Here is a 26,230-nt window from a genome sequence, read left to right on the forward strand (position 1 = left end):
TCACAGGCTCTGCCCCAGCATCAGCCATTAAACCTCTGGAGTTTGTCCAGAAAGCTGCAGCTCATCTGGTGTTCAAGCACCCCAACTTCCCTTCTTCCTTCTCTACATTGGCCCCCTGTAGCTGAAAATTCTGGTACTAGCCAGGGCAGTGAAAGGAACACTACAGGGAGGTGTAACAGTTTGTTCCTACCGGCTGTAGCTCAGTTGGTAGAGCGGGTCGTTCAATGATCGAAGGGTCCGCGGTTCGAATCCCAGCTCCGACTGTCCACATGTCGAAGTGTCCTTGAGCAAGACCCCTAACCCCAAATTGCTCCCAATGAGCAGGTTAGCACCTTGCATGGCAGCTACTGCCATTGGTGTGTGAATGTGTGTGTGAATGAGAGGCCATTGTAAAGCGCTTTGAGTGCCGCTAAGGTGGAAAAGCGCTATATAAGCAGGGTTGGGGAGTAACGGATTACATGTAACGCCGTTATGTAATCAGATTACAAAAAAACAGTAACTGTAATCCGTTACAGTACAATTTAAAATATGTAATCTAGATTACAGTTACATTTGCATAGTAACGGGGATTACAGGCGTGATTACAATCACCCCTCGCCTCCTCATCAGTTTTACAAAATAGCTTAAAAAAAAAGAAAAGAAGTAGGCTAGTAATACCAACAAGATTCCCACTGATGTGCTCGTTGGACCACAGCTGCCGGACAGACAGCGAGCAGCACGGGCATCATGGCAGAAATACCGCAATGTGCATTAAAATGTGCATTAAAATCCTGGAAATACCAGCATTTTTTTTATTTACCTGTCACAGAACCACAACAATATTACAGCACAGTGTAAACTCTGCCTCCCAGCCACCTGCCTCGACCATGGAGGGCCTCGACGGCCAAGGACTCAATGTCCAACCTGAAAAAACATTTGCCGGTAAATTAACCTTAGCTAATGTCAAACGTTAGGGTAGCTAACGTTAACCTTACTTCCACTGACAGCTAAATTAGCTAGCAGTAGGCTTCTACAGTATAGCACTAATGTTCAACCAGAAAACCAGACCCAAGCGCCCATTCAGATTATTTTCACTCAATAGTGCCTGTCGGTGTTATGGTGCGTTCGTTTGTGGTCGGAGGTGGCAAGTCGCAAGTGGCAAAACACCTACCTCAGACCTGTGTGCATTCGAGCTATAGCGAATGATACGCTGATGATATGATATTGACATCAGCCGGCAACTGGAGGCTGAGAAACATATCCGAATTTGCGACGAGGAAGTGCGAGTTCATGCAGCGTTTTATTTAATCATTCCTAGTAGCAAGTCGCAATTTGCCACCTCCCAGTTATAAACGAACGCACCATTATTCAAGAGCTATAACTAACTGCCTGGGAAAACTGGTCAGTGGGTGCTTTATCCATAATATATAAGGCTGTGTGTCCACTGGCAAGCTGTATAGCTGAATAGCGCCAATCACAGCTGCTTAGAATGCATTAGAGCTGGAGTTTAGAGCTGGCTCCGACGTTTACACCTAACGTTAGCTACATTAGCAACGAGTGTCGTGTTTTGCAGACTGCAATTAACTAGCCAAGGCAAGATGACACGCACCCTAACCTCTTGGCATTAACACTTGCTCTAACTGGGCGGGCGCTGGGCAACTGCTGTTTAGCTATGTTGTCAGCTCTACAACACAGAAAAAGAATAAATAATGTAGGATTTCTGGTGAAATACACAGTACATTTTATATCTGGTGAAATACACAGTACATTTTATTTAAAGTAATCCAAATGTAACTGAAAGTAATCCCTTACTTTACTTTTAAATTGTGGTAATCGGATTCCGTTACTGACTACAATTTTTCACAAGTAATTTGTAACTGTAAGGGATTACTTTTTAAAAGTAACCTTCCCAACCCTGTATATAAGTGCAGTCCATTTACCATTTACCTCCAAGCCACGGTCAAGCCCTATACCCCACTGAGCAATACGCTCTGCTACCTCGGGTGCACTCTGAGGACCCTGCGGTCCATCGACGCGGTCACAGCTCTTCTCTGTCCTCGGCCCCGCAGTGGTGGAATGAACTGCCCACTGACCTCAGGACAGCAGAGTCACTGCCCATCGTTCACAGGCTGAAAGCTGAACCTCTTCAAGACCTCTCACCTCTTCAAGACCTCTCACCTCTTCAAGACCTCTCACCTCTTCAAGACCTCTCACCTCTTCAAGACATATTACCAGGATCCTCCCTCTTAAAGGGCAATGCTCGTTTTTGACAACCTGGACCTTATTTACGACATATTATAAGAAGTTTGACTCACCGAGATCACTTTGGTGTAGTTCGGAGGCATGTAGAAGAAATTTAAAATCCAGCGCGAGCCAGTATATCCATGTAATGACGGTGATCGGGGCAACGAGAATGCAGTTTCTCAAAATCTATTTTCGGCCGCTAAACGGTTGTTTTCATCAATCAGATTGGATGAATCGACAGTTGAGATTCCTCAAAACAAGCCATTGTTGTGGTTTTCAAATACGGGGTCTTTAGCCTCTGTAATATGATCTTTACACGCCTTTCCCCACTTGCTCCAGCACGCATGCGCACAGGCCAGCGCGCAGACTGGCTATTCTCCGGCTCACGTTCTCTGCGCTACGATCGGATTGTTGCTGACGAATGACGACGACAATATTCTCGGCACCAACAACAATCGTAGCGCAGAGAATGTTTAATTTCTTCTACATGCCTCCGAACTACACCAAAGTGATCTCGGTGAGTCAAACTTCTTATAATATGTCGTAAATAAGGTCCAGGTTGTCAAAAACGAGCATTGCCCTTTAAGGGTCCTCCTATTCTATTTATATTCTGCTACTTTGCTTCTTGCGCTTCAGCACTGGAAAATGCTTAGTCACTCTTACTCACTTGTTTAGAAAGGAGATGCACTCGTGAGTTCTGGTGAGTAGTAGTACTCTGACTACCTGCATTAAATGCAATTATTGTACGTCGCTTTGGATAAAAGCGTCTGCTGAATGACTGTAATGTAAATGTAATTGCTCCAATCTCCGCGACGACCAGGGTCTTGCCTCCTCGCTCCCGTAATCACTTGCATTAACCAATTTCTGTCGCCGCCCGTGCGCGAGGCGGCCAGAGATCCATCGACGACATATGCTCACATCCCCCAGGCCGGTCTAATGCCCAGTGGGAGGGGCCTGGACCAACCCTTCCACCACTCCATCCATCCCTCCATCCCTCCCTCCCTTCACTTGCTCCCGCCTCTCAGACGTCAAAAAACGACATGTAATTTTCCTTATTAGCTCCCATGTATGGGTTAATACGGGCGCCATTAGCGAACCCCAACTGTCCGTTAATAAAGCCAGAGTGAACTTTCCACACCATTATGTTCCATCAGAGTGCTCACCGAGGGAGGCAGAGGAACCTCAGCCGGGCCAGAGAGCGCCACGCCGGTAATTAAAAGCACCAGGTTGGCCTGCGCTAGCTGCCCAGTGAATAATTTAACAGGCTTTTGTCCCCACCCCTGGCATCAATTCTGGCGTCAGTGGAGTTGGTAATGAGGGGTGAACGGGAACAGCCCCGCGACACTACGACGGTGTGCGTCCTCGCCGGCGGGTCAGGAGCAGGACGTCGAAAAATCATGGATTCAACAGACCTCTTGTCTGACTCCCTACGCCTCCCTCCCCCCCGCTCCTACGCCTCCCTCGCCCCCCCCCCTCCCCCCCGCTCAGGACTCCTCTATTTGGCATTTATTGTTTATTGTAAACGGATCCCCATTAGTCGTCACCATAGTGAAGACTATTCTTCCCGGGGTCCACATAAAAGACAGACAATAACAATATAAAATTATACAGCGTCAATCAACAGAAGAAAAATAATCAGGGAACAGCATTCAGTAAAAATGAATCAAATAAATGAAATAACAGCATTAAATAAAAGTACAAGTAGCCACTCATTTGAGTTGTATATGCTACAACCATCAGATCTGCCTCAACATAGAGGAACAAAAACAAAAAGCTAATAGAAAAACAATCTGCAACATACCAGATAAACAGTCAAACTGGGCTGAACCTAATTTCTTTACGGATGACAGCTCCTTTCAGCTTCTTTTTGACACTGGATTTGTTTTAAATAAGGATTAGGCATTCGGGAAGTCTATTCCAATGTGCTACAGCTCTGTATAAAACTGTTTTCTTAACTGCATTTGTTCTAGGCTGAGGTGGGGTAAAACAATTGCTTGTGGCCTGTCTGGTGTTATGGCCATGTCTATCATTGGTAACTGTGAAAACAAGCTAATGGGTTGACATAAAGTACAGATGTTCTTTAAACACACAAAAAAGGTTGCATGCCAGTCTTTCATCTACCTTCATCCACAACAGCCTTGCATGTATGACATTTACATTACTTCTAATAGAGCATCGAAGTACAACTTGTTCTTTTTTTGATGCCCTAGACCGGATTGTTGGACAGTAGTCGAGATGGGACAGGACAGCTCCTCTGACCCTCCCGTAGGACCCCCCCACCCCCACCCCCAGACGCTGGACTCCCTCTCCCCATCCATGGGTGGCCGAGGGTGGGGTGTCGGCGGGCGATCGGCGCCCCTGATAGCCCGGAGTCCTGGGCGCCGGGTGGGCGACTGACACGACAGGTCGCACGCGACAGGACGTTACACGCCGGCCGCTCTGCCGCGGCGAAGCATGTCAGTGACAGGAATGAGTAATGGCGTTATTACAGGCGTGGAGTAACCATGAAGAGGAAGTGACTAGCGTGTGATTAATATGACCCTGAAGCGGGATATCATATCGTTGTAGATTACGTTGGCTGCCGGCCCAAGGCTCCTGCTGTTAACCCTCATGGTACGAACCAGTCACGCTCATAACACACGACCGGTCCCTAGTACCGAACCAGTGATCACACATCATCCGTGATACTCATGGCTTCTCTTGCCTTTTTTTCCTCGCCAGAAGTACTTTTAACAGTCTATAAATTGTAGGAGCCACTTACGGAGACTGAAGAGACATGAATGAAACGGAGGCGTTTCGCGGAGGCGTCGTGAGGCGTCTGTGATTCGCCGTGCGGTAAATGGGCCTTTTCCGTCATGGACGCCCACGGTGCTATCTCTGCAAGATAAACACAGCCGGAGATAAATTTCCGAACCATCACTCAAGCTCACAGATGGGCTATAAACAAGTCTGAACGTGGACGGACCTGCTTCCTAAGCTCTCCGTCATCATTTTGGTCGGGCGGCCGGTAGGACTACTATCCTCAGGGGACAGCTCATCTGCATAGGCCACTAGAGGAGTCACACAGCAGGAATGTCTATGGTATACTGTAGAATTGGATTGTAGTACAAATCCAGGCATTGAATTTCAATTCCGGAGGCCATTTGATCACACAAATTCATGCAAACTCATGCACATAGGTTTACAGGGACACATGCACGCATGCGCACACACACGCACACACATACACACACTCACACCTCATATTGATTGATGTCTCAGAGAACATATAGACTTACTGCTTATGCAGATCCATTTACTCTCTCCTCCACACACACACACACACACACACACAACCATTTGTCTCCTGTATCCTCAACTATTTCCCCTCGGGGATCAATACAGTGCCTACCTATCCCTCTGGGCTGTGTGTGTGTGTGTGTGTGTGTGTGTGTGTGTGTGTGTGCGTGCGTGCGTGCGTGCGTGCATGTGTGTAAGTGATTTAAACTGTACGATCTAAGTCACATGACCTCGTCCGTTTGAGCTAAACCTCTGCCAATTGCTCGTACGGAGATAACCTTGCTTGCATTGACAGTTCTTTGACATAGATGCATAATATGATGAATGAATGCTACCAGTTGGCACTGATCAGAATGTGGTGAGTCGTGATGAGCGTCCCTGTGGGCGGATGGAGACATGAGAGCTGGTAGGGGGTCTATGGGGGTCCTAGACAATGACATGCAGCGAGGGTGATGTCACCCGTGGCGTGTCGAGATGCACATACACGTGCACGGCGTGTGCAGGCGCCTTCACAGGCACCTCAGTCCCGGGTCCAAAATAGCTTCATGCCTGTAACCATGGCGACGACAGCTCCAGTCACACCGGGGCGCTTCTCGAATCTGGGAGGAGCCTCCACACACACACGGCCGTTCACTTTGATATATAGCTATAACTTTGAATAGCTGTGGGTGCATCCAGCCTTGTCTTTAGGCCAGGTGGAGGATAAAAAATCACGCCAATCTCAGAAGGAATGGATATCAGCAACTTTTCAACCCAACAGCGTCATCAGACAAAATCATACTGTTTACTGTTTTACAGTACTGTTTACTTTGATTTCCCACTGATTATGGGCTCAGATGACAAATGTGTGTGTGTGTGTGTGGGTGGGTGTGTTCCCATGTGTCGCCCATTGCATGTGTGTTAGAGTGTGTTGTATGACAAATAAAGATTTATAACTTCACCCTGGGTAACCTCAGCCGTAGCCCACCCCAGAGACATGATCATGTATTAAACTGACACATGATGCAGTGGAGTATGTAGTAGCATGGTTGTAGTGTGTGTGTGTGTGTGTGTGTATGTTTGTACATGTGTGAGTGTATCTTAGTGAAGCACACTGCTCAACGTCCTGTTGATGGAGGAGCAGTAAGGTAGACGCATAAAGTCTAAACAGCTTCCCTATGCAGCAATATGCTATAGGTTTTTCATTTCCCCTCAGAAAATCGAATCATTGAGTGGATATGTCTTTCTTTCTGCATTGCCAAGGACATTCAATTCGCTGTCCAAGGTCCTGAATTCTGCAGCAAGATGTCTTTTTAATGAGGGCTGTTCAATAACTCTCTCTCTCTCTCTCTCTCTCTCTCACACACACACACACACTCACTCATTCACTCACATGCACACATACGTCGCACGAGCGGAGGACAGGCTTTTTGGTGTTTTAAAACATGATTTTGGAAGGGGTGGCCTATATCTACGGAGGGCTTTCGTAGAACTCATTAAAAATGCATTAAGAGAATGCATTGTCACGCACGCACGCAACTCTGTGGAACTGGCGGGAGCGGCACAGCTGTCCTGGCTCGCGCGCTAAAAGTCCGTTTGGCAAGAGCAGGGCGACAGCTCTGTGGTCCGGTGTGGACCGTGTCGGTCCAGCTTCAGTGTTTGGGAAAGGACCGGACTTTGTGTCACGCACGAACGCGCCGTGCTCCACCGTCGCCTGGCACTGAATCCAAGCCTTTTTAGTGCACACGAATGAAAAACAAGCGTGAATTCGCAAATAGCTGCGACCACTTCGAGCTATAGCACTGGGCCACAATCATTTTCAATGTGTCTTCTCCTTTCTTGTCTAATTGGTGGATTAGTAACAACTGCTGTGCCCCTTTATCATGGACCAACCAACAGAGCGAGCGCAAGAGCTGGTCGCAACTATAGGCCTATGCAAATTGGTTATCAAATGCATGAGCACCATCCCAGTTTAGCGAACTAACTATTATTAGCAAGCATTTTCTGTGTTAGAACGTCGCACGGGAGCTGGTTGTTTGGCAAGCCACCGTTAATTGGCTGTTGACAAGTAGTCATCCCGATTAGAACCTGAGAATCCAGGCCTGTGTCCCCTCCCCCGTCTAATGATTCCCACGTGTTTCACCGACTCAGAGCTCGTCTGAAATTAATCTGCCGGCCCGAAGATATCAACGCTTTATCATAAAGAACATTCATGTCATTTATCTCAACAAAGTTGAACTTATTATTATAATGAAAGAAAGCATCGGCCCGCCCCAAGGTATGACCATAATATGAAACGCATGAGTCCGTAGCCTATAGGTGTAGGCCTAGTGCCTGCGGGGTGTAACGGCGGGTCCCAGAAAAAGATGTTATCGGGCGGGGGGGGTTGATTGGCTCGCTTCTCGCCACGTTAGACATTGACAGATAAGCTCTGCGTCCACATGTTGACGTGAATGACAATGGGGTCTTGGCTTGACGTGCTGACAGAGAGGAAACTGTAATCGATGTAAATTGCGCACCGAGCATTTGCCCTGAAAACTGTCTCCACCTAGCGGGGTTTGTGTCACGGTGGCTCCCGCGGCCAGAAGCAATAAGGAGCACAAATGTGTCCCGGAAATACAACACATGTTGATACGGTAGTAAGTTTAATGCTTTATCTTTGGTAAAATAGGCTCTGCGCCTTGACGACTTCTGAGGCAAGAGTGTGATCCCGGGACCCAGGATTAGCGGTGCGGGTCTTGCGTGGTGTCTGTAACCTTTAGGGCATATCGGCGCTGACACGGGCGCGCGTAACGGAGTGTCCACGACTCACCGGATAGCTCTATTCACCGGATAGCTCTATTCACCGGATAGCTCTATTCGACCCATTAGGGTTAACCGAAACCCGGAGCACGTGACGCGCCGCCGGAGCGCTGTGAAAACTTGGTTTTTCCGCCGCAGATGCACAGCTCGCTCAAGCAGGCACCGAGTGTGACCGAGGACGAGGAGAGCAGAGGAGAGGAGAGCAACTTCCACGCTCTCATTTGTTTCTATATCGTTAAACGATTTCGCGAATTCGCGTATTGAGTTTTCCCCAACATCTTTATTGGGTTGTTAAAAGACCATTGTGGTCGCATGTGCCTGCTGTGACATCTCTAGGTGGAGCGGGGCGCTCGTGGATATACTGTACCGCGGTGTGTGTTTTTTCCTTTCTCATCTCTCGCCTGGACTCTGAATACAGAGCACGATCGCACTCATCGCGGTGGTCAGGCCATTCGAGGGAGAGGTGATGTCCTTCAAGCCCCAGTGGAGTTAAGGGCGCCGAAAGAGCGAGCACCGCGGTTCCCTCAGCTGCGGGAAGGAAGAGCATGTTCTGGTGAGCGGACCCGGGTCGATCTCCCGGTTTGGAGCGCGGAATTACTGTCTGTCTGAACTTGTTGCTGTTTCTTTTTCTATCCTCCGGTCCCGGAGAGGAAATCTTTTGGGTACTTTTGCATGCTGTACTAGGTCACGGTCGTGAGAAACGGAAACTGGTTCGGACAGGATAAAGACAGCCACATTTTTTTTACATTTCAGTTGCTTTTACGAGGTGAGTTGTCATAAAACAATATGTAGGCTATGTGGGAAAGAAATAGGCCTTCGCTTTACAGACATCCACTAAATGCATTTATATTCAAGATGCCATTAAACCGTTGATCTACTGGTTTCAGACAGAGGGACAGAGGAGGGAGAGAGAGAAAGAGAGAAGCTTCGAGTTTGAGTTCGTGCTCACAGTTAACTGAATAAACGCAGAAATTACATTCAGAAATAGAGCGATAGGCCTACAGGCAACGTCATAACAATACATAGGCCTACATGGGCCTGTATCTATATACACACATGATTCACCCACATATTTTGTACTCATTACACATTTACATTTACAAATACGACCATACACTTACATAAAACAACAAATACAACACAAACAAACAGACCAAACACTTTAACTAAGGCTGAAAAATGATTAGACCTACAGGCCTAGTCCATAGCCCAGGCATGTTTCTCTTGTGCTTCTGTTCAAAATGTACAGCCTACGTTATAATACCCCCCCCCCATACATGGTGTCTGCCCCCCCCCCCCCCCCAGATGCTCTCTCCCCAGGCGGGCGCCCTGTGATCAACTTCGCCGACCGCCACGAGCCCCCGGAGCGCACGCGCGACGGACCGACACCATGGCAGCGGGAGTGGCGGCGTGGTTGCCCTTTGCCCGCGCGGCTGCCATCGGCTGGATGCCGGTGGCGAGCGCGCCCATGCCGGCGCCGCCCAAGGACCGGCGCCGGGCGCAGGACGGCCTGATCGTGCTGAACGTCAGCGGCAGCAAGTTCCAGACCTGGCGGAACACGCTGGAGCGCTACCCGGACACACTGCTGGGCAGCACGGAGCGCGACTTCTTCTTCCACGAAGAGAGCGGCGAGTACTTCTTCGACCGCGACCCGGACATCTTCCGGCACATCCTCAACTTCTACCGCACCGGTAAGCTGCACTACCCGCGGCAGGAGTGCATCTCGGCCTACGACGAGGAGCTGGCGTTCTTCGGCATCATACCGGAGATCATCGGCGACTGCTGCTACGAAGAGTACAAGGACCGCCGGCGGGAGAACCAGGAGCGGATCGAGGACGACGTGGACAGCGACGCAAACAACGAGATGGCGCCGCCGAACATGACGTTCCGCGAGTCCATGTGGCGGGCCTTCGAGAACCCGCACACCAGCACCATGGCGCTGGTGTTCTACTACGTCACCGGCTTCTTCATCGCCGTGTCGGTGCTGGCCAACGTGGTGGAGACGGTGCCGTGGGGCCCCACGCCCAACCGGAAGGAGGTGTCGTGCGGCGAGCGCTACGCGCTGGCGTTCTTCTGCCTGGACACGGCGTGCGTCATGATCTTCACCGTGGAGTACCTCCTGCGTCTGATGGCGGCGCCCAGCCGCTACAAGTTCGTCAAGAGCGTGATGAGCGTGATCGACGTGGTGGCCATCATGCCCTACTACATCAGCCTGGTGATGACCAACAACGAGGACGTGAGCGGCGCCTTCGTCACGCTGCGCGTTTTCCGCGTCTTTCGGATTTTCAAGTTCTCCCGCCACTCGGCGGGCCTGCGCATCCTGGGCTACACGCTGAAGAGCTGCGCCTCGGAGCTGGGCTTCCTGCTCTTCTCGCTCACCATGGCCATCATCATCTTCGCCACCGTCATGTTCTACGCCGAGAAGGGCTCCACCGCCAGCAAGTTCACCAGTATCCCGGCCGCCTTCTGGTACACCATCGTCACCATGACAACCCTGGGGTAGGTGCACGCCGCCGCCGCCGCTGCGGCCTCGCTCTGTAGCCTTGGACGCTCCGCGAGTGTGAGGTCTACCCGCGAGTAGAGTGTGGGTGTGTGTGTGTGTGTGTGTGTGTGTGCTCTGGGAGCAGTGTCTGAAGTGAGGATTTTTTCAAATGAATCCTCCTCAATGGGAGGCTGAGAGCACTTGGCAGACTGAAGAGATGCCTTATCAGTAATGACCGCTGTGGCCCCCGGGCACTGGTTGAAGTCCCTGCAGGTCATATTTCCCAGATTCAGATTATTTACAGGAATAGGGATCAAATGTCACATAGATGATCGCCACGCCCTACATTATTTATTGACCTATTCCCTGCCTTTATTTCATCACACACACGCACACACGCACGCACGCACGCACGCACACACACACACACACACACACACACAGACACAGACACAGACACACACACACACACAGCACTAGCACTTTGAGATTATTTTCAAATGTAAAGTGCATTACAAATAAAATGTATTATTAATATTATTATTATTATTATTATTATTATTACACAGAAACGCGAGCACACACACACACACTCACACACACACACACACACGCAGCATTCACTTCACCCTCGGAGAAGACGAGGCACGGCTGCTGCAGTGTGATCGCCGAGCGCTCTCCGTGGTGCTGAACTGCAACCGCGGAGCAGCGCGTTGCGTCACAGTGCGTTTTTTTCCCCCCACTGTGCTGAAAAGGAGAGCAGAGCAGAGCTCCCCCTGCAGCGGCACGGGTTCGGCGCTCTCCGCGGTGCTGAAGCAGAATGCGGCTCTGCCCAGCGCCACTCGGCGAGGCCGCAAAATAACGAGCGGCGGTTGGTTGCCTAGCCAACGACGGCAGGATCCGCACGCGCGGATCGCACCCGAGAGAGAGTGTACTAATCAGAACCGAGCCCTAAATCCTCGTGACTTGACGCTTTCATCGCCGAGCCTTTGAAGTGTGTTTTAACTATCTCCAAACCAATCACCAGAGTGGCAGGGGCCAGCGCCAACGTGCATTCAAGCGACGCTTTGTAGAATATTTGATCGTTCTAATATTGCACTGCTTTTTGCGGGATCAAAGGTGTTACACGATATAGGCTTACAAAGCCTGTAGGCTCCATGAAGTCTGTGCTGGAGATTAATTGCAGTGCAGATCCAGGGAGTCGAGTGGACGACTGGATAATGGAGTGCCTGCCTGGGAGATGGAGGCAGGAGGAATAGATTGCCACTGTTGTTGCTTTTGTCCCAGCTGTCAAATAGGGCGATATCGGTACGAAAATGACTTGCCAGCACGCTCATCCAAGCTAATGAGCTAACTTCCCAGGAAGGGTGAAGTGGCTTACTGTGTGTGTGTGTGTGTGTGTGTGTGTGTGGTGGTGGTGTGGTGTGTGTGTGTGTGTGCGCTGTGCTGTGTTTACCATACCCGGGGCTTGACAGGTGTTAACTACACTCTAAATGGTGTTTTTGTTTGAGAGCATAAACAGCGAGGCACCTGTTTCCATTCTGCTTGGCTGCACGGCCACGAGCTCCGCAAAGTCAACCCGAGCTGCGGCCGCGTGTAAAAGACAACAGCATGAAGGCAATGGCTAAGAATACAATAGCTGTGATGGCTTGAGGCACGAATGAAATTGAAATCTCTAAAGAGCAAGATGAAGAGACAGAGGAGAGAGAGAGAGAGAGAAACGGATATGCTTTGTTTCTTACTGTGGATCTCTCCCCCAAATCAAAATTAACTGCAGTATCAGCGTGTGGGCCCCCCCCCCCCCCACAAACATCCCAACCACCTGCCTCTGATCTGGCTAGCATGGCCAAGCACCCCTGCTGAGCCCTTGCTTGCTCGCAAACTGTTTGACAGGGTGTGTGAGAGAGAGAGAGAGAGAGAGAGAGAGAGCGTGTTTGTGTCTTGGTGCGTGTGTATGTGTGTCTGAGAGTGTGTGAACAACCAGGATCTGTGTCACAGGTTGACCTCGTCCCGCAGCGCCCCCTCACCCCTGGGCTCCCCCCACGCCTCCCGCCCGCTCCTCCTAATTGACCAGTTTGTGGATTTACCAAAGGAGGCCGGAGCCAATTAAATCGCTGCTGTCCTAATTGGCTTATTCTCTATCAAACAGTATCACATTCAGCTGCAGCTGTCAGTACTAGAGTGCCTGAACAGATATGGAGAGAGAAAGAGAGAGAGGGAAGGAGAGAGAGGGAAGGAGAGAGCGAAGAATGGAGGGAGAGGGAGAGAGGAACAGAGGAAGAGAGAGAGAGAGAGGGAAGGAGAGAGAAGAACAGAGAGAGAGGGAGAGAGAGACGTTTGACTTTTGACACTCTTTATTGTGATATATAAAACAGTAAACGGCAAACAAACAATTTACAACCACACAGTTATCCTCTTAGGAAAACCAACCACAGCACCCCCAGGGAGAGAGAGAGAGAGGAACAGAGAGAAGGAGAGAGAGAGGAACAGAGAGAAGGAGAGAGAGACAGAGAGAGAGAGGAGTAGAGAGAGAGGAACAGAGAGGAGAGAGAGAGAGGAACAGAGAGGAGAGAGAGAGAGGAACAGAGAGGAGAGAGAGAGAGGAACAGAGAGAAGGAGAGAGAGACAGAGAGAGAGAGAGAGAGAGGGGTAGAGAGAGGAGTAGAGAGAGGAACAGAGAGAGGGGTAGAGAGAGGAACAGAGAGAGAGAGAGGAACAGAGAGGAGAGAGAGACAGAGAGAGAGAGAGGGGTAGAGAGAGGAACAGAGAGAGGGGTAGAGAGAGGAACAGAGAGGAGAGAGAGACAGAGAGAGAGAGAGGGGTAGAGAGAGGAACAGAGAGAGAGAGTGAGAGAGAGAGGAACAGAGAGAGGAACAGAGAGAGGGGTAGAGAGAGGAACAGAGAGGGAGAGAAAGAGGAGTAGAGAGAGGAACAGAGAGGGGTAGAGAGAGGAACAGAGAGGAGAGAGAGAGAGGAACAGAGAGAAGGAGAGAGAGACAGAGAGAGGGGTAGAGAGAGGAACAGAGAGAGAGAGAGGAGTAGAGAGAGGAACAGAGAGAGGGAGGGGTAGAGAGAGGAACAGAGAGAGAGAGAGGAACCGAGAGAGGGGTAGAGAGAGGAACAGAGAGAGGGAGGGGTAGAGAGAGGAACAGAGAGAGAGAGAGGAACCGAGAGAGGGGTAGAGAGAGGAACAGAGAGAGGGAGGGGTAGAGAGAGGAACAGAGAGAGAAAGAGGAACAGAGAGGGAGAGAGAGGGGTAGAGAGAGGAACAGAGAGAGGGAGGGGTAGAGAGAGGAACAGAGAGAGAAAGAGGAACAGAGAGGGAGAGAGAGGGGTAGAGAGAGGAACAGAGAGAGGGAGGGGTAGAGAGAGGAACAGAGAGGGAGAGAGAGGCTAATAGACTGGCAGAGGAGCAGAGGAGAGGGACGTGGAAGCACAGAGAGCAGCTGAGGGTCATGAAAGTGCGTGCTCCGGCATAATCCCCCTCCCACACGCTGGCGCGGTCTCCGGGGATTCTGGTCTGGATGGTATACATAATTGAAGAGAGAGAGGGGGGGGGGGGAAGTCATGGTGGCGTGCCTCCGCAGCTTCACGCCGTTTATGAGCTCAGAGGTCACCGCGGAGGGTCAGTGACCCCGGGTCATTACCACGTCTGGAGTCTGTCGGCGGCGACAGGTCACGACTCAGATTTCAGTGATTACACCGACCCCGGAGGACCAGGCTATGACCTGGGACGAGACACGGCGGGAACAGACATGAATGCAGTGAAAACCCGCTGACCTCCCCGCAGGCCCCTGATCAACCGGGGCTAATTTGGGTTAGAAGACAACGGTTTTAGATCCATGGAGGGTTCTTCTGGGTCAGTGGTTTAGACGGCTCTTAGAGTACTGGTTTCTGGACGGGACTATTAGCCATTATCAGGCAACATCCTGTCCCCGCAATGAATGTGACGGCACGACAGTGATGGGCTATACCACCACGTGGAAAAAAAGGTATTGATTAGGGGACAATGAGGTGTCTTGTCTATCATAAACAGTTTGTTGGCAAATAGATTTGACAGCTGGACAGTTTGTCACACAGTAAATATGCAGTATCCTACACTTTGTTCATGGTTAGCTAGCTATATCAGGTACAGCAGGCTATGGGATTAGCTAGTTCATGACTAGCTTGCTATATCAGTTACAGCAGGTATGGGATTAGCTAGTTTGGGTTGCTGTCAAAGCTGCCACTCTTTAATGTTGCTATAGTTACAGCTTGATGGTGCATTAATTTAGATCGGTCACTACACTTCAGCCGAACTACGTTTGTATTATACGGTTTTAACGCACACCTGCTGGCCAGTCGGAAAAGACCATTCACCCCGGCCCATGGTATCAATGAAAAGAGTCTGCGTGGTTCGTCCTCGAGATTGAGATTCTGAACAAGACGGAACCCCGGAGAACCAAAGGTTCCGCCTCGCACGCCCCGATGGCGTCCATCCGAGCCTCGGCGCGTGAGCTCCCGTCTCAAGACGCAGAGGGCTAAACAGGAGCAATGTCCCGATGACATAATTATCTCCACGCTCTAATGCTTTCGACTAACGACCCTACAGTGTGTCATGAGAAATCACGGCAAGGCGTGTCCCGCTGGCACGCTCATCTGTCATATTAGTGCATACAGATATACAGTCTAATTACAGTAGATGTACGCTGGCTCTGTGTCTTACCTGTTGGTGCGAATAAAGAATTTAATATTTGAAACGGATCCTAGCAGCAGCACACATCAGACCTTTATATGTCGTGTTTACGCTCGAATAGAGCACTCGTGTGTGTGTGTGTGTGTGTGTGTGTGGTGTGTGTGTGTGTGTGTGTGTGTGTGCGCGCGAGTGAGTGAGAGAGAGTGTGAGCGAAGGGAGAGGGTATCTGTGCGCTTGTGTGCAGTGTGTGATGTCGAGCAATGTGTGCACTGCACGTGCGCCAGTGAACTTCCTGTGAGCAGCTGACAGCATGGACGTCGCCCCCCAGGGTAATATAGCCTGGTTCTGCCACTCCGCTGCGGAGAGAAACACAGTCTATTATCTTTCTGCAAAACGTGTGTGTTTTCCCAGTAGAACCCCACCAGGTCCGTCTCATTCTCACACCGTCTCTCTCTCCCTCCATTTTCATCCACCCCATCCCCCCCCCCCCCTCCCTCTCTCTCTCTCTCTCTCTCTCTCTCTTCCCTCCTTCCTCTCTCTCCCTCTCTGCCCCCTCACATGAAAAGAGTCTGCGTGTTTCGTCCTTGAGATTGAGATTCTGAACAAGACGGAACACCGGAGAACCAAAGATTCTTTCTCGCACGCACGCTTGTCGCACGCCTCGACGGCATCCATCCGAGTCTCTCTCCCCCCCCCCCCCCCTCTCTCTCTCTCTCTCTCTCTCTCTCTCTCTCTCTCTCTCTCTCTCTCTCTCTCTCTCTCTCTCTCTCTCTCCCTCCCTTCCTCTTTTAATACCCAGTAAGACCGCATGAATTAATGAACAGATCAAATCATAGCCTGCAATGTCACGCTCCGGTTGCTTGGCTGCTGTCCTGGTAATGTAGACAGGCCGGGAGCCGGTTGTCAGGCGAAGCTGGGGTCCGCGGCCTGTTGTATGGGGGGTCCGCGGCCTGTTGTATGGGGGGTCCGAGGCCTGTTGTATGGGGGGTCCGAGGCCTGTTGTATGGGGGGTCCGAGGCCTGTTGTATGGGGGGGTCCGCGGCCTGTTGTATGGGGGGTCCGAGGCCTGTTGTATGGGGGGTCCAGGGCCTGTGGTATGGGGGTCCAGGGCCTGTCCTGTTGTATGGGGGGTCCGAGGCCTGTTGTATGGGGGGTCCGAGGCCTGTTGTATGGGGGGTCCGAGGCCTGTTGTATGGGGGGGTCCGCGGCCTGTTGTATGGGGGGTCCGAGGCCTGTTGTATGGGGGGTCCAGGGCCTGTGGTATGGGGGTCCAGGGCCTGTCCTGTTGTATGGGGGGTCCGAGGCCTGTTGTATGGGGGGTCCGAGGCCTGTTGTATGGGGGGTCCGAGGCCTGTTGTATGGGGGGTCCGAGGCCTGTTGTATGGGAGGTCTGGGGCCTGTGGTATGGGGGGTCCGAGGCCTGTTGTATGGGGGGTCCGAGGCCTGTTGTATGGGGGGTCCGCGGCCTGTTGTATGGGGGGTCAGAGGCCTGTTGTATGGGGGGTCCGAGGCCTGTTGTATGGGGGGTCAGAGGCCTGTTGTATGGGGGGTCCGAGGCCTGTTGTATGGGGGGTCCGAGGCCTGTTGTATGGGGGGTCCGAGGCCTGTGGTATGGGGGGTCAGAGGCCTGTGGTATGGGGGTCCAGGGCCTGTGGTATGGGGGGTCCGGGGCCTGTCCTGTTGTATGGGTCCATTCATTGTCGCCCCATGACTCGCTGGAGGCCAGAACAGAAGAAAAGGCTAGCTTTGACTGAGTGTGCTCGAGCCTGGCTTGTTGTCATTCAGTGCATGGCTAGTTGGATTTGAATCAGAGAGGGGAAATAAGGGCGCTTTTCTCTCCGACCCTCGCAAGCCGCCTATTACACAGCGGGACCCAGTCGTAGGAGGCGATCGCAGAGCCCCTCAGGACAGCTAATCGATCAAAGATAAGAGAGCACTGTTAAGGTTGCGCACATGAAATTGAGATGGCTGCTAATATTGGAGGCAAAGCTATCGATTTCCTGTCATACCTCTTATATCACTGGATGCAAATCTATCCCAACTACAGCTTTGGTTCCTGTTGTTCAATTTAACTGTCCCTCACCCACATTGAATTCGAGGCGGGGGGGGTGTACTACTTTGACCCCTGTACTCTACTGTGTGTGCATGTGTGCCTGCGTTCGTACGTCCGTCACGTTTGTTCGTCACACCTAGGAGTCCTAGCCGCAGTTCACTTTTCCCATCGCTAAGTACATTTTGCTTTGTACATGAAATGCAATGCCCGGCGTCTCAGTAACAGTACAGTGGGTTCTACTCAGGAGGCTCTCTCGCGGTATCTCTTTTGGTGCTTGTTTTCAAAGTCCGTTCCGTGATTGACATGGAGGCCTGCGGACAGCAGCTTGTGCTGGCGACGTAAGGAGCCTCTCTGAACGGCTCGGACGCACGCAGCCCAGCTCTGGGAAGCTACTGGAGACCGGGACAGGTGAATGAAACACAATATTCTAAGTTACATACGTACGTGTTGAAATGTGTAATATGTGTGAAAGCTATGTGTCATTACAATGAACCTTACGGTGAAGGTGCGCGCGGTCGGACATTTCACATTTCCAGGGACCGTCTGGCATAACAGTATCCCTTATAGGCAACATGCAAAGCTTATATTCACAATATAGATCAGACCACTTATTTAGGTAGTTTGATCATGTTGGATAGATCAGCGATGGAGTATGGCAAGGTCATATCTGTTTTCCAACCGTGAAGTGAGTCATGCTGTTAGGTGGGGGGTGGTTATGTCAAAGGCGGCAACATAACACTCCCTGCTTCTGCGACCAGAGCTTGGCCCATGTGCTCAGAGGCTCGCGGTCTAACACGAGAAGTCCGCAGGCGAACGTCGGTCGATACGGGCTGCAGGTTCAGAGTAGAAACGAAATGCATAGAGTCTCTGAAAGGGCTCATAGTGCACAACCACCCCCCCCCCCCGGAACCCAAGACGGGCACTGAACCGGCCATAGAGAATGAATGGGGAAATGGATTTCACTCCTGAGCAGTCCCAACTGAATGGTGGTCATTGAGCGATTATTCTCTGTGCTTATAACGACACTAATCGACTCCAAACTGTTCAAAAGGAATCCAATGACGTCCACTGAGGATGACTCCAATCCAATGAGGTCGATCTCGCTGACCGCTAGATGGACAAGAAGACGACCAATTTCATTTCATATACGGTGACTGACAGCATGCCTCATGGGTGGGGGAGGACAGGCTCACTGTGCACTGGAAACTAAAGTTAGAAACTCATCCTCAGCTCTTTCTAGCTCTGCCTTTCTCTCACTGGGTAGATCTGCTATTAATTCAGCATCCGGACGGGACTAATTGAATTAATGAATTCTCCTGCCTGAGTTGAGGATCTGAAGAATGTATACACACACACACACAAACACACACACACACACACACTGACTACACACATTTACTACACACACACACACACACCACACATGTGCACCTACTACACAAACACACTCAGACACACACGCATGCACTCACTTCCACTGTGTGGCTCTAAGTGATTATTTTAAATAGGATGTCTAATGAAGCCACCTAGAGAAGTGGCGGAGTGGAAAAGATGGATTTTTCCTTCCTCTCCTCCTCCTCCTCCTCCTCCTTTCCTGGAGAGGACAGGATGTTCTGTGGAAGGCTGGGGCTGAACACCGCAGGGCTTTTGGCACCAGATGAGACCTTCCCTCTGGCAGCTGGAGCCGGTCTTAGAAGTCCCCCACTTTCAACTGTGGAAACGACCAGTTTAACGACGGCCACAAATGGTAACTGAAATCATTATCATTTATAGAGAGGGGAGAGAGAGGGATGGGGGAGAGGAAGAGAGAGAGGGATGGGGGGAGAGAGAGGGGGTAGAGGGAGAGAGCGAGCCATTGTTAGAGAGGTGGATGGTGGTTGAAAGGAAGGAACAGAGAGTTTTGAGAGGAGAGAGAGAGGGATGGGTATATTGGTAGGGCAAGAGTTGAGAGAGAGAGAGAGGGGGGATTGACAGACATGATAGACATATGGAGAGTGAGATGAAGGGATACTGGATGAGAGAGAGAGTGACAGAGTGATAGAGAAAGAGAGTGTAATGTTTAGTTAAGTTTAATGTACTATACCAAACCCTTTGGCAACACAGATAAACAATTTGTCATGCTAATAAAGAGATTTGAATAAAAAATTGAGTGAAAGAGAGATTGAGAAAAAGAGAGAGAGAGAGTCCCAGCAGACGGTTCACCCAGAACGGCACAGCACGCACACCAGACCTCCTCCGTTCCCTGGGACCACATCCCTACCTCCCCCGTGGCCCGGTCCAGCCCAGACCGTCACTTACATCTCAGGCCGCCGGATCGCCATTCACAGTTGAAACCAGGACGGGCGCCGGGGCGGACAGACGCCCGCAGGCGGAGCTACCCCGGCAGATGGCCCGTCAGAAGACAGCCCGGCTCCCGATGGCCGTCAGCCATGTAGTAGGTGTCGCACTGAACCACCGCCATCTGTGTGGACCTGTTGCCTATTTGACCAGTAAAGGGGGGTGGGGGGGGGGGGGGGGGGGGGGGTTGTGTGTGTATAGGGGGGGGGGGGGTTGGGCGATACTCTCCTCAGGCCATTCTAGCGTGTTCATGTCGGTATCGTCTGTCGGCAGTTGGCCGGGAGTCGTAGCTCGTTCTTTTGTTGCTGTCGCTGCGGCTTCAGAGCGCCGCCTAACTGGCCACTTCGTCGCCGGGCCGTGTTTTCCAGCGCGAACGGAGCGCGCCGCAGCGGGCAGGGCAACCAGAAGTGGGGCAGAACGCAAGAGGCAAACACACAAGTCACAGGGATGTGTTCAAGCACACATTTGTACATAGCCATACACACACACACACACACACACACACACTTTTGGCTTTTGGGTTAAAAATAGGCCATTGCTCTATTTCAGCCAGGGAAAAAATAGCATTTCAGTATAGTCCCCAGTGTCTGTTTCTGCCTGTTTGTGTGTGTGCGTGCGCGCGTGTCTGTGTGTGTGTGTGTGTCTGTCTGTGTGTGTGTGTGCGTGCGTGTGTGTCATCAGTGTCTCCATTGTGTGCGGCAGAGGTCTTATCAGTCCAGAGGATCAATCCAGATCAGTCCAGCCGTGGTCATCGTGACCTTTTACACTCTCTTCCTCTCCTTCCAACGTCATAAAAAAACATCGATCTGTTATCAGGCAGCTGTAACGACGACTCTGAGATATATTATTATTCTCTTTGAAGGCAGCCGTGCAGAAAAGAATGCCTTTAGACACGTCTACGCCGTTTCCCTAGACTCTGACAGGGGAATGGAGAACAGCAAGAGAGGGAGAGAGAGATGGAGAGGGAGAGGGAAACAAAGAGTGAGAGAGTGAGTGTAAATGGAGAGAGTGAAAATGAAGAGCGAGAGAGAAGGAGAGGGAGACGGAGAGAGTTAAAATGGAGAGAGAAGGAGAGGGAGACAGAGTGAAAATGGAGAGAGAGAAGGAGAGGGAGACGGTGTGAAAATGGAGAGAGAGAGAGGGGGGGGGGGGGGGGGGGAGTACAGTGAAAGCCTGCCTGGTTAAGCTGGGCCCACTGGGGCTCCAGCTCACCTTGCTGCTCTCTGTCCGTTTTAATTGGATAAAGGGCTTATTTCTGCACATTGTTTAGATCCTCCTCGTCTGACCCCCCCTCTGACCTGGGGCCAAGAGTCAGCGAGTCATTGAGTGTGTGTGTGTGTGTGTGTGTGTTTAGATATCCCAACCACTTGTCCTTGTGACAACCTATGGGGTGCCTACCTTTCTCAAGCACGTACAGTATTACCTTCACAAGCTTAATCCCATATTCAAAAAACAAACAACGCAGATTCCCCATTAGCCCTTTAGCCTAAGGCCTAGACAGATTAGGTAAATCTAATCTGGGCGTGGGAGCGCATTTCAATCCAGCAGTACCCAACATCTTAATTTCTCTGTCTGCTCAATCCAACCCCCCCCCCCCCCCACTATGTTCACCATCATTTCTAGCGAGGAGTTCTAGCGTGCAGCGAAGAGGTCAGGTAGAGGTCATTAGAGTCTGCACGCAGGTGCCTCTCTCCTGAGAGACTCCAATCCATTTACCATTGACTGCCAGTGTCCTCTGTCTCTCTCTCTCTCTCTCTCTCTCTCTCTCTCTCTTTCTCTTTCCGTAACCACATGCCGCCGGTCAGATCATAATAATAAACCCCCGGAAACCTTCATCGACACATGAATGTCAAACTGTATACATATCTCACCGGCGGCCCTCTGAGATGTCCTTCTAATCAGCCTTTTTCAGGACCGTGGTAGTACCGCGGCGTTTGTTGCATTCGCTCTCTGGTCTCCACCCAAAATAGAACGTTATCGCCCCGAGGAACGAACAGGAGGTTCCCTAGTGGTCACGCACGCGCGCCCGGCTCGACCTCACGCCCTTGCGCCGGGGGTATCTGTAAAGCGGAGAAGCTGAAAGGTTGTATCAGTTTGCTTTAATCTCTCCCCTATCCCTGGAACGATTTGCAGAATAGCTTTGCGTTTGAGGAAAAGGTCCTCTGTTTTCGGGCAGATAGAGAGATGGCCTCATGTTTAAAACATCCCTCTCCCGCTGCTCCTGCATCATCCTCTCTCTCTCTCTCTCTCTCTCTCTCTCTCTCTCTCCCTCCTTCCCTCCCTCACTCTTCTCCTTTCGTCTCCAAGGCGTCTGACATTCACACACACTCCTTCTGTCCGGCCTTGATAGTGTCTAGCGGAGGGGGGGGGCAAATCTGCCCCGAACCTAATTATAATACGCGCGTCACCCCCTGAGACAGAATATTTCACACAGACACACACACACACACACACACACACACACACATGCACACTAACACACACGGGCAGAGCGGAGGTCTTTCTCTTGCCGTCAGGAGTGTGTGGTGCTCATGGTCATACAGTAGGGTTGAACAAAATGTATGTGTTATTTGATCTATGGAGAGCAAATCTACCTCCGGCCCTCTCAGTGCACGCCAGGTAATGTCAAAAGCCTGTGTTTGTATGTGCATGTGTGCGCGCACACGTGCTTGTGTGTGAGTTTGTATTGCGAAGCCCTTTTATAGGGTTCCGTGGCCAACGCCATGCATACTTTTGTGTGTGTGTGTGTGTGTGACGTCTAAATCAACCCTCCTCTGCATGTTAACATATTTCCATCTTAATACCTCACAATCCCCTGCGGTACAGCACAGTAGCTCTGTGATAGCATCGCTACAGCTCATATCTGTGTGTATGTGTGTATGTGTGTGTGTGTGTGTGTGTTCCTGGGAAATTGGACATGCTGTACGCTGCCAAGTGCATGCGTGTTTTCTCAGTGCGGAGACGTTAACGTCATCATGGCTGCTGAGTCTGACACAGTTTCCATGGAAGTAGAGCAGGCCTCTACTTGCCATTCACCCCCGCCTGAACTAGTGGCGAGTGAACTAGCTGGCAACTTCATCTCAGTTAGCTTCCTGCTAGCCAGCGATTTCCACTGCGTCTCAGTTAGCTTCGTGCTAGCATGCTAACACCACTGCATCACAGTTAGCTTCCTGCTAGCTCCCTAACAGCACTGCATCTCAGTTAGCTTCCTGCTAGCACACTAACTCCACTGCATCTCAGATAGCTTCCTGCTAGCACACTAACACCACTGCATCTCAGTTAGCTTCCTGCTAACACTCTTATGACACTGCATTACAGTTAACTTCCTGCTAGTTCGCTAGCGCCACTGGATTTTAGTTAGCTTCCTGCTAACACTCTCTGAGAGCACAGAATGGGTCGAGGCCTACTGCATGCTACCGTATGCTAATTCTGGGCTAATTTGGGCCAGCTGCGAGTAGCGTGTTTGGAAATACTAACTTTTGTGTGTATCGTGTGCTGTGGTTTTTAACTCTACTAATATTGCGTTTGTCCATCTGACTAGCTTTGAGCTCGGAACATTTCTATATTAACAGATATAGAACTAGAGCATGACGTTAACCGTCATGAAATGTTCTGTGATGCTCTGTGTGTGTGCGTGTGTGTGTTCATGTTACTGTATGCCAACTCCACTAACATCCAAACTCTCTAACCACGACTGGGAGTAGGCTATGCTAGCCCTGGCGTGTTAGCAGCTACACTTAGCACACTTTAATTAACAGTCTCTGAACACTCTCTTAACGATCCTGTGCCCGTTGTCCATCCCCTTTCGCTGCAGCTGACACAGTGCGTGTTCAGCTAGCCCGACATGGCGTTCCGCAGCTTGTTCCAGCAGGAGTGAGTTCAGTCTCTCCTGCAATGTAATGCTCAGCTGTTACAGAGACTGACACGGCACTTTGCAATTGGTCCCCGAGGTGACATCGGAGACAGGCGGTGTGACCGCGATCCCTCTCTCTCTCTCCCTCCCTCCCTCTCTCTTCCTCTCCCTCCCTCCCTCTCTCTCTCTGCTCCCCCTGTCCTCCTTGTTATATACTCCTCTCCTCCCTCTCTCTCTCTCCTTCCCAACGACTCTCGCTCCCCTGCTTCCACCTCCACCTTCACCCCGCTCACGGTTAGGGATGAGACGGTATGGATTTTTGCATTATGGTACATTATGGTATGGTATCTAGTTACACGGTATGGTACGGTACAGTATCTAGTTACACGGTACGGTTTACGGTATTTCACGGTATACGGCATTTCGACCGACCACATCCCCTCCGCTGCGTCGAGCGCCGCAGATGCTCCCGGCATGGCGGAGGCTAATCTGCTGCCTTTCCACGTGCCACGCCTGGGTAATTGGGCACATGCAACGCACACACACACGCGACCGTCTAGACATCCCGCACTGGCGTTTTTCCACACCACCGTGGTATTCTATCAGGGGCTACTTCACGCAGGGGAGATTTGTCTTTTATTGGTTCCACCTTCTCTCTCTTCACCACTGTTACCACCCCCCCCCCCCCCCCCCCGTTCTCTCTCTACCCCCGTTCTCTTTCTCCAGAGAGGTTTACCATCGACCCCCCACCATCCTCGAATCCCTCAGTCCCTCTCTGCTCCTCCCAATGCCTTTCATGACGACTCAGCCAAAACTGACTCAAAAACAATTTAGCCGAATCCCTGTTACGCCTCTTGTATAAGAGAAATGAAATAATAGCCAGACTGCCAAGGATTGATCCGGCGCTGGCTGTGAATATCAATAACATATCAATGACAAGATAATTACACTCTGGAGACGGCCAGTAGAGACTGACGGCGGTACACACGCGCGCACACACACACACGCTCGCATACACGTCCTCTCGCGTACACACTCTGCCCGCTATGCCTCCCGCTTTTATCATCACACAAAACCACACACACGCACGCATACGCACACACTTGCCCTGCCCACCCCTAACATCCAGACAGATACACGCTGGAGAGCTGTTAGCCGTTTGAGGTTATTTTTTGCCTCTGTTGCATATTTCCTGCGTCTCTTCAGTCCCCAGGTATAAATCCAATAATAAATAAGGGGGAGTTAGCTTGCGTTTTCTGATGTGCCGTCAAAAAAACACCAACCCCCAACAAACCCAGCTGTTCCTGCCAAGGATACTGTATCTAGTCAAGTCCTTTCTTGAAAGTAACACATTTAAAAACAACAGGGGTTGAGCCAAAGAGTGCTATTAGTGCTCGACGCAGATTCGGATCGCGGACCGCTGTCAACGCCGTTAAGACACCGACTCCCCCCCCCCCCCCTCGACTATGTGACATACTTGAACATGACTGCTGAATTGTACCGTACATACAGTAGGACGCATCACACTCGCATATCACGTCACACACACTGTATACACATACAGCACTCACACACACATTACACCATGCACACTGTGTATATACTGTACCCTGACGGCACTACATTTTGTATACAGTTTATTTAATCTTATTTTTGCACTAGTATTTTGTCCTCGCTCTTTGCACCGTCCTGTCTTTGCACTGTCCCGCCTCGTCCCTGCACCCTGTCCAGTGTCGAAAACAAACTCCTTGTCCGTTGAAAAACAACCTGGCAATAGAACAAACTCTGATTTTGATTCTGATCGACATCGACTTCAGCCTGCTCCGTTCCACCGGAGCCCAGGGCCATCAGGGGGGCGCGTCGGCGGCCTAGAACCGGCCCGGTCCGTAAAGCCATCCGGACGCGCGTGATATACTGCCGGGAGAGGAGAGCGCCAGGGCAGGGGCTGGACCGGGGGGAGGAGCGGAGGGATGAGGGGTGACGGGCGACGGCGGCCTTGGCGTCGGGTTCCCAAGCACAGTAAATCATTGGCTGCTGTAAAGCATTAGCTGGCCCCGTGGGAAGTGTACTGTGGAATCAGAGAACATTACAATGATCAAACAGTAGGAGAACACCTGGAACCCTCCACACGCCCCCTGCTGCGTCGCTGGTCGCTGCACATTCTCACGCGCGCGCTCGCACACACACACACATTTTTACTTCTTTGTTTCACCCCTTTCCTTCTTCATATCCCCTCTCTCTCTCTCTCTCTTTTCTCTCTTTCAAGAGCTAGTGAATAGTGATTGGCATTCTTTTCCACACTGCTTCATCCCAGTAAGTAAAGCAATTCCTTTTCAGCCCCCCCCCCCTCCTCAAGAGACTTTGCATTTTGCCAGGCTGCTATCTGGAATAAAAAAAAATATATTAGTAAACACGCCTTAACACCCTTCACTTCAATTCTGCTGTGACATGTGCGCACACACACACATACCTACACACACACACACATGCACGCTCGAATGCACGCACGCACACGGGAGCAGAAGATGAATATACAGTGCTGCCGGG

At 51.0% G+C, this 26,230-nt stretch overlaps 1 protein-coding gene across 1 annotated transcript in view; it reads left to right on the forward strand.

Annotated features, from left to right (window-relative positions):
• Positions 1-9,673: 9,673 nt before the first annotated feature.
• The window catches only part of kcnd2 (potassium voltage-gated channel, Shal-related subfamily, member 2), a gene marked incomplete at both ends in the record, with an annotated part of 124,659 nt that continues 108,102 nt past the window's right edge, over positions 9,674-26,230 (forward strand). The window contains one exon of the mRNA XM_084447930.1: positions 9,674-10,782. Coding sequence (XP_084304056.1) covers positions 9,674-10,782 — 1,109 coding nt within the window. The remainder of the gene's footprint in view (positions 10,783-26,230) is intronic.

This window comes from Borostomias antarcticus (genome assembly GCF_949987555.1).
Source record: "Borostomias antarcticus genome assembly, chromosome: 13".
Taxonomy (NCBI): domain Eukaryota; kingdom Metazoa; phylum Chordata; class Actinopteri; order Stomiiformes; family Stomiidae; genus Borostomias; species Borostomias antarcticus.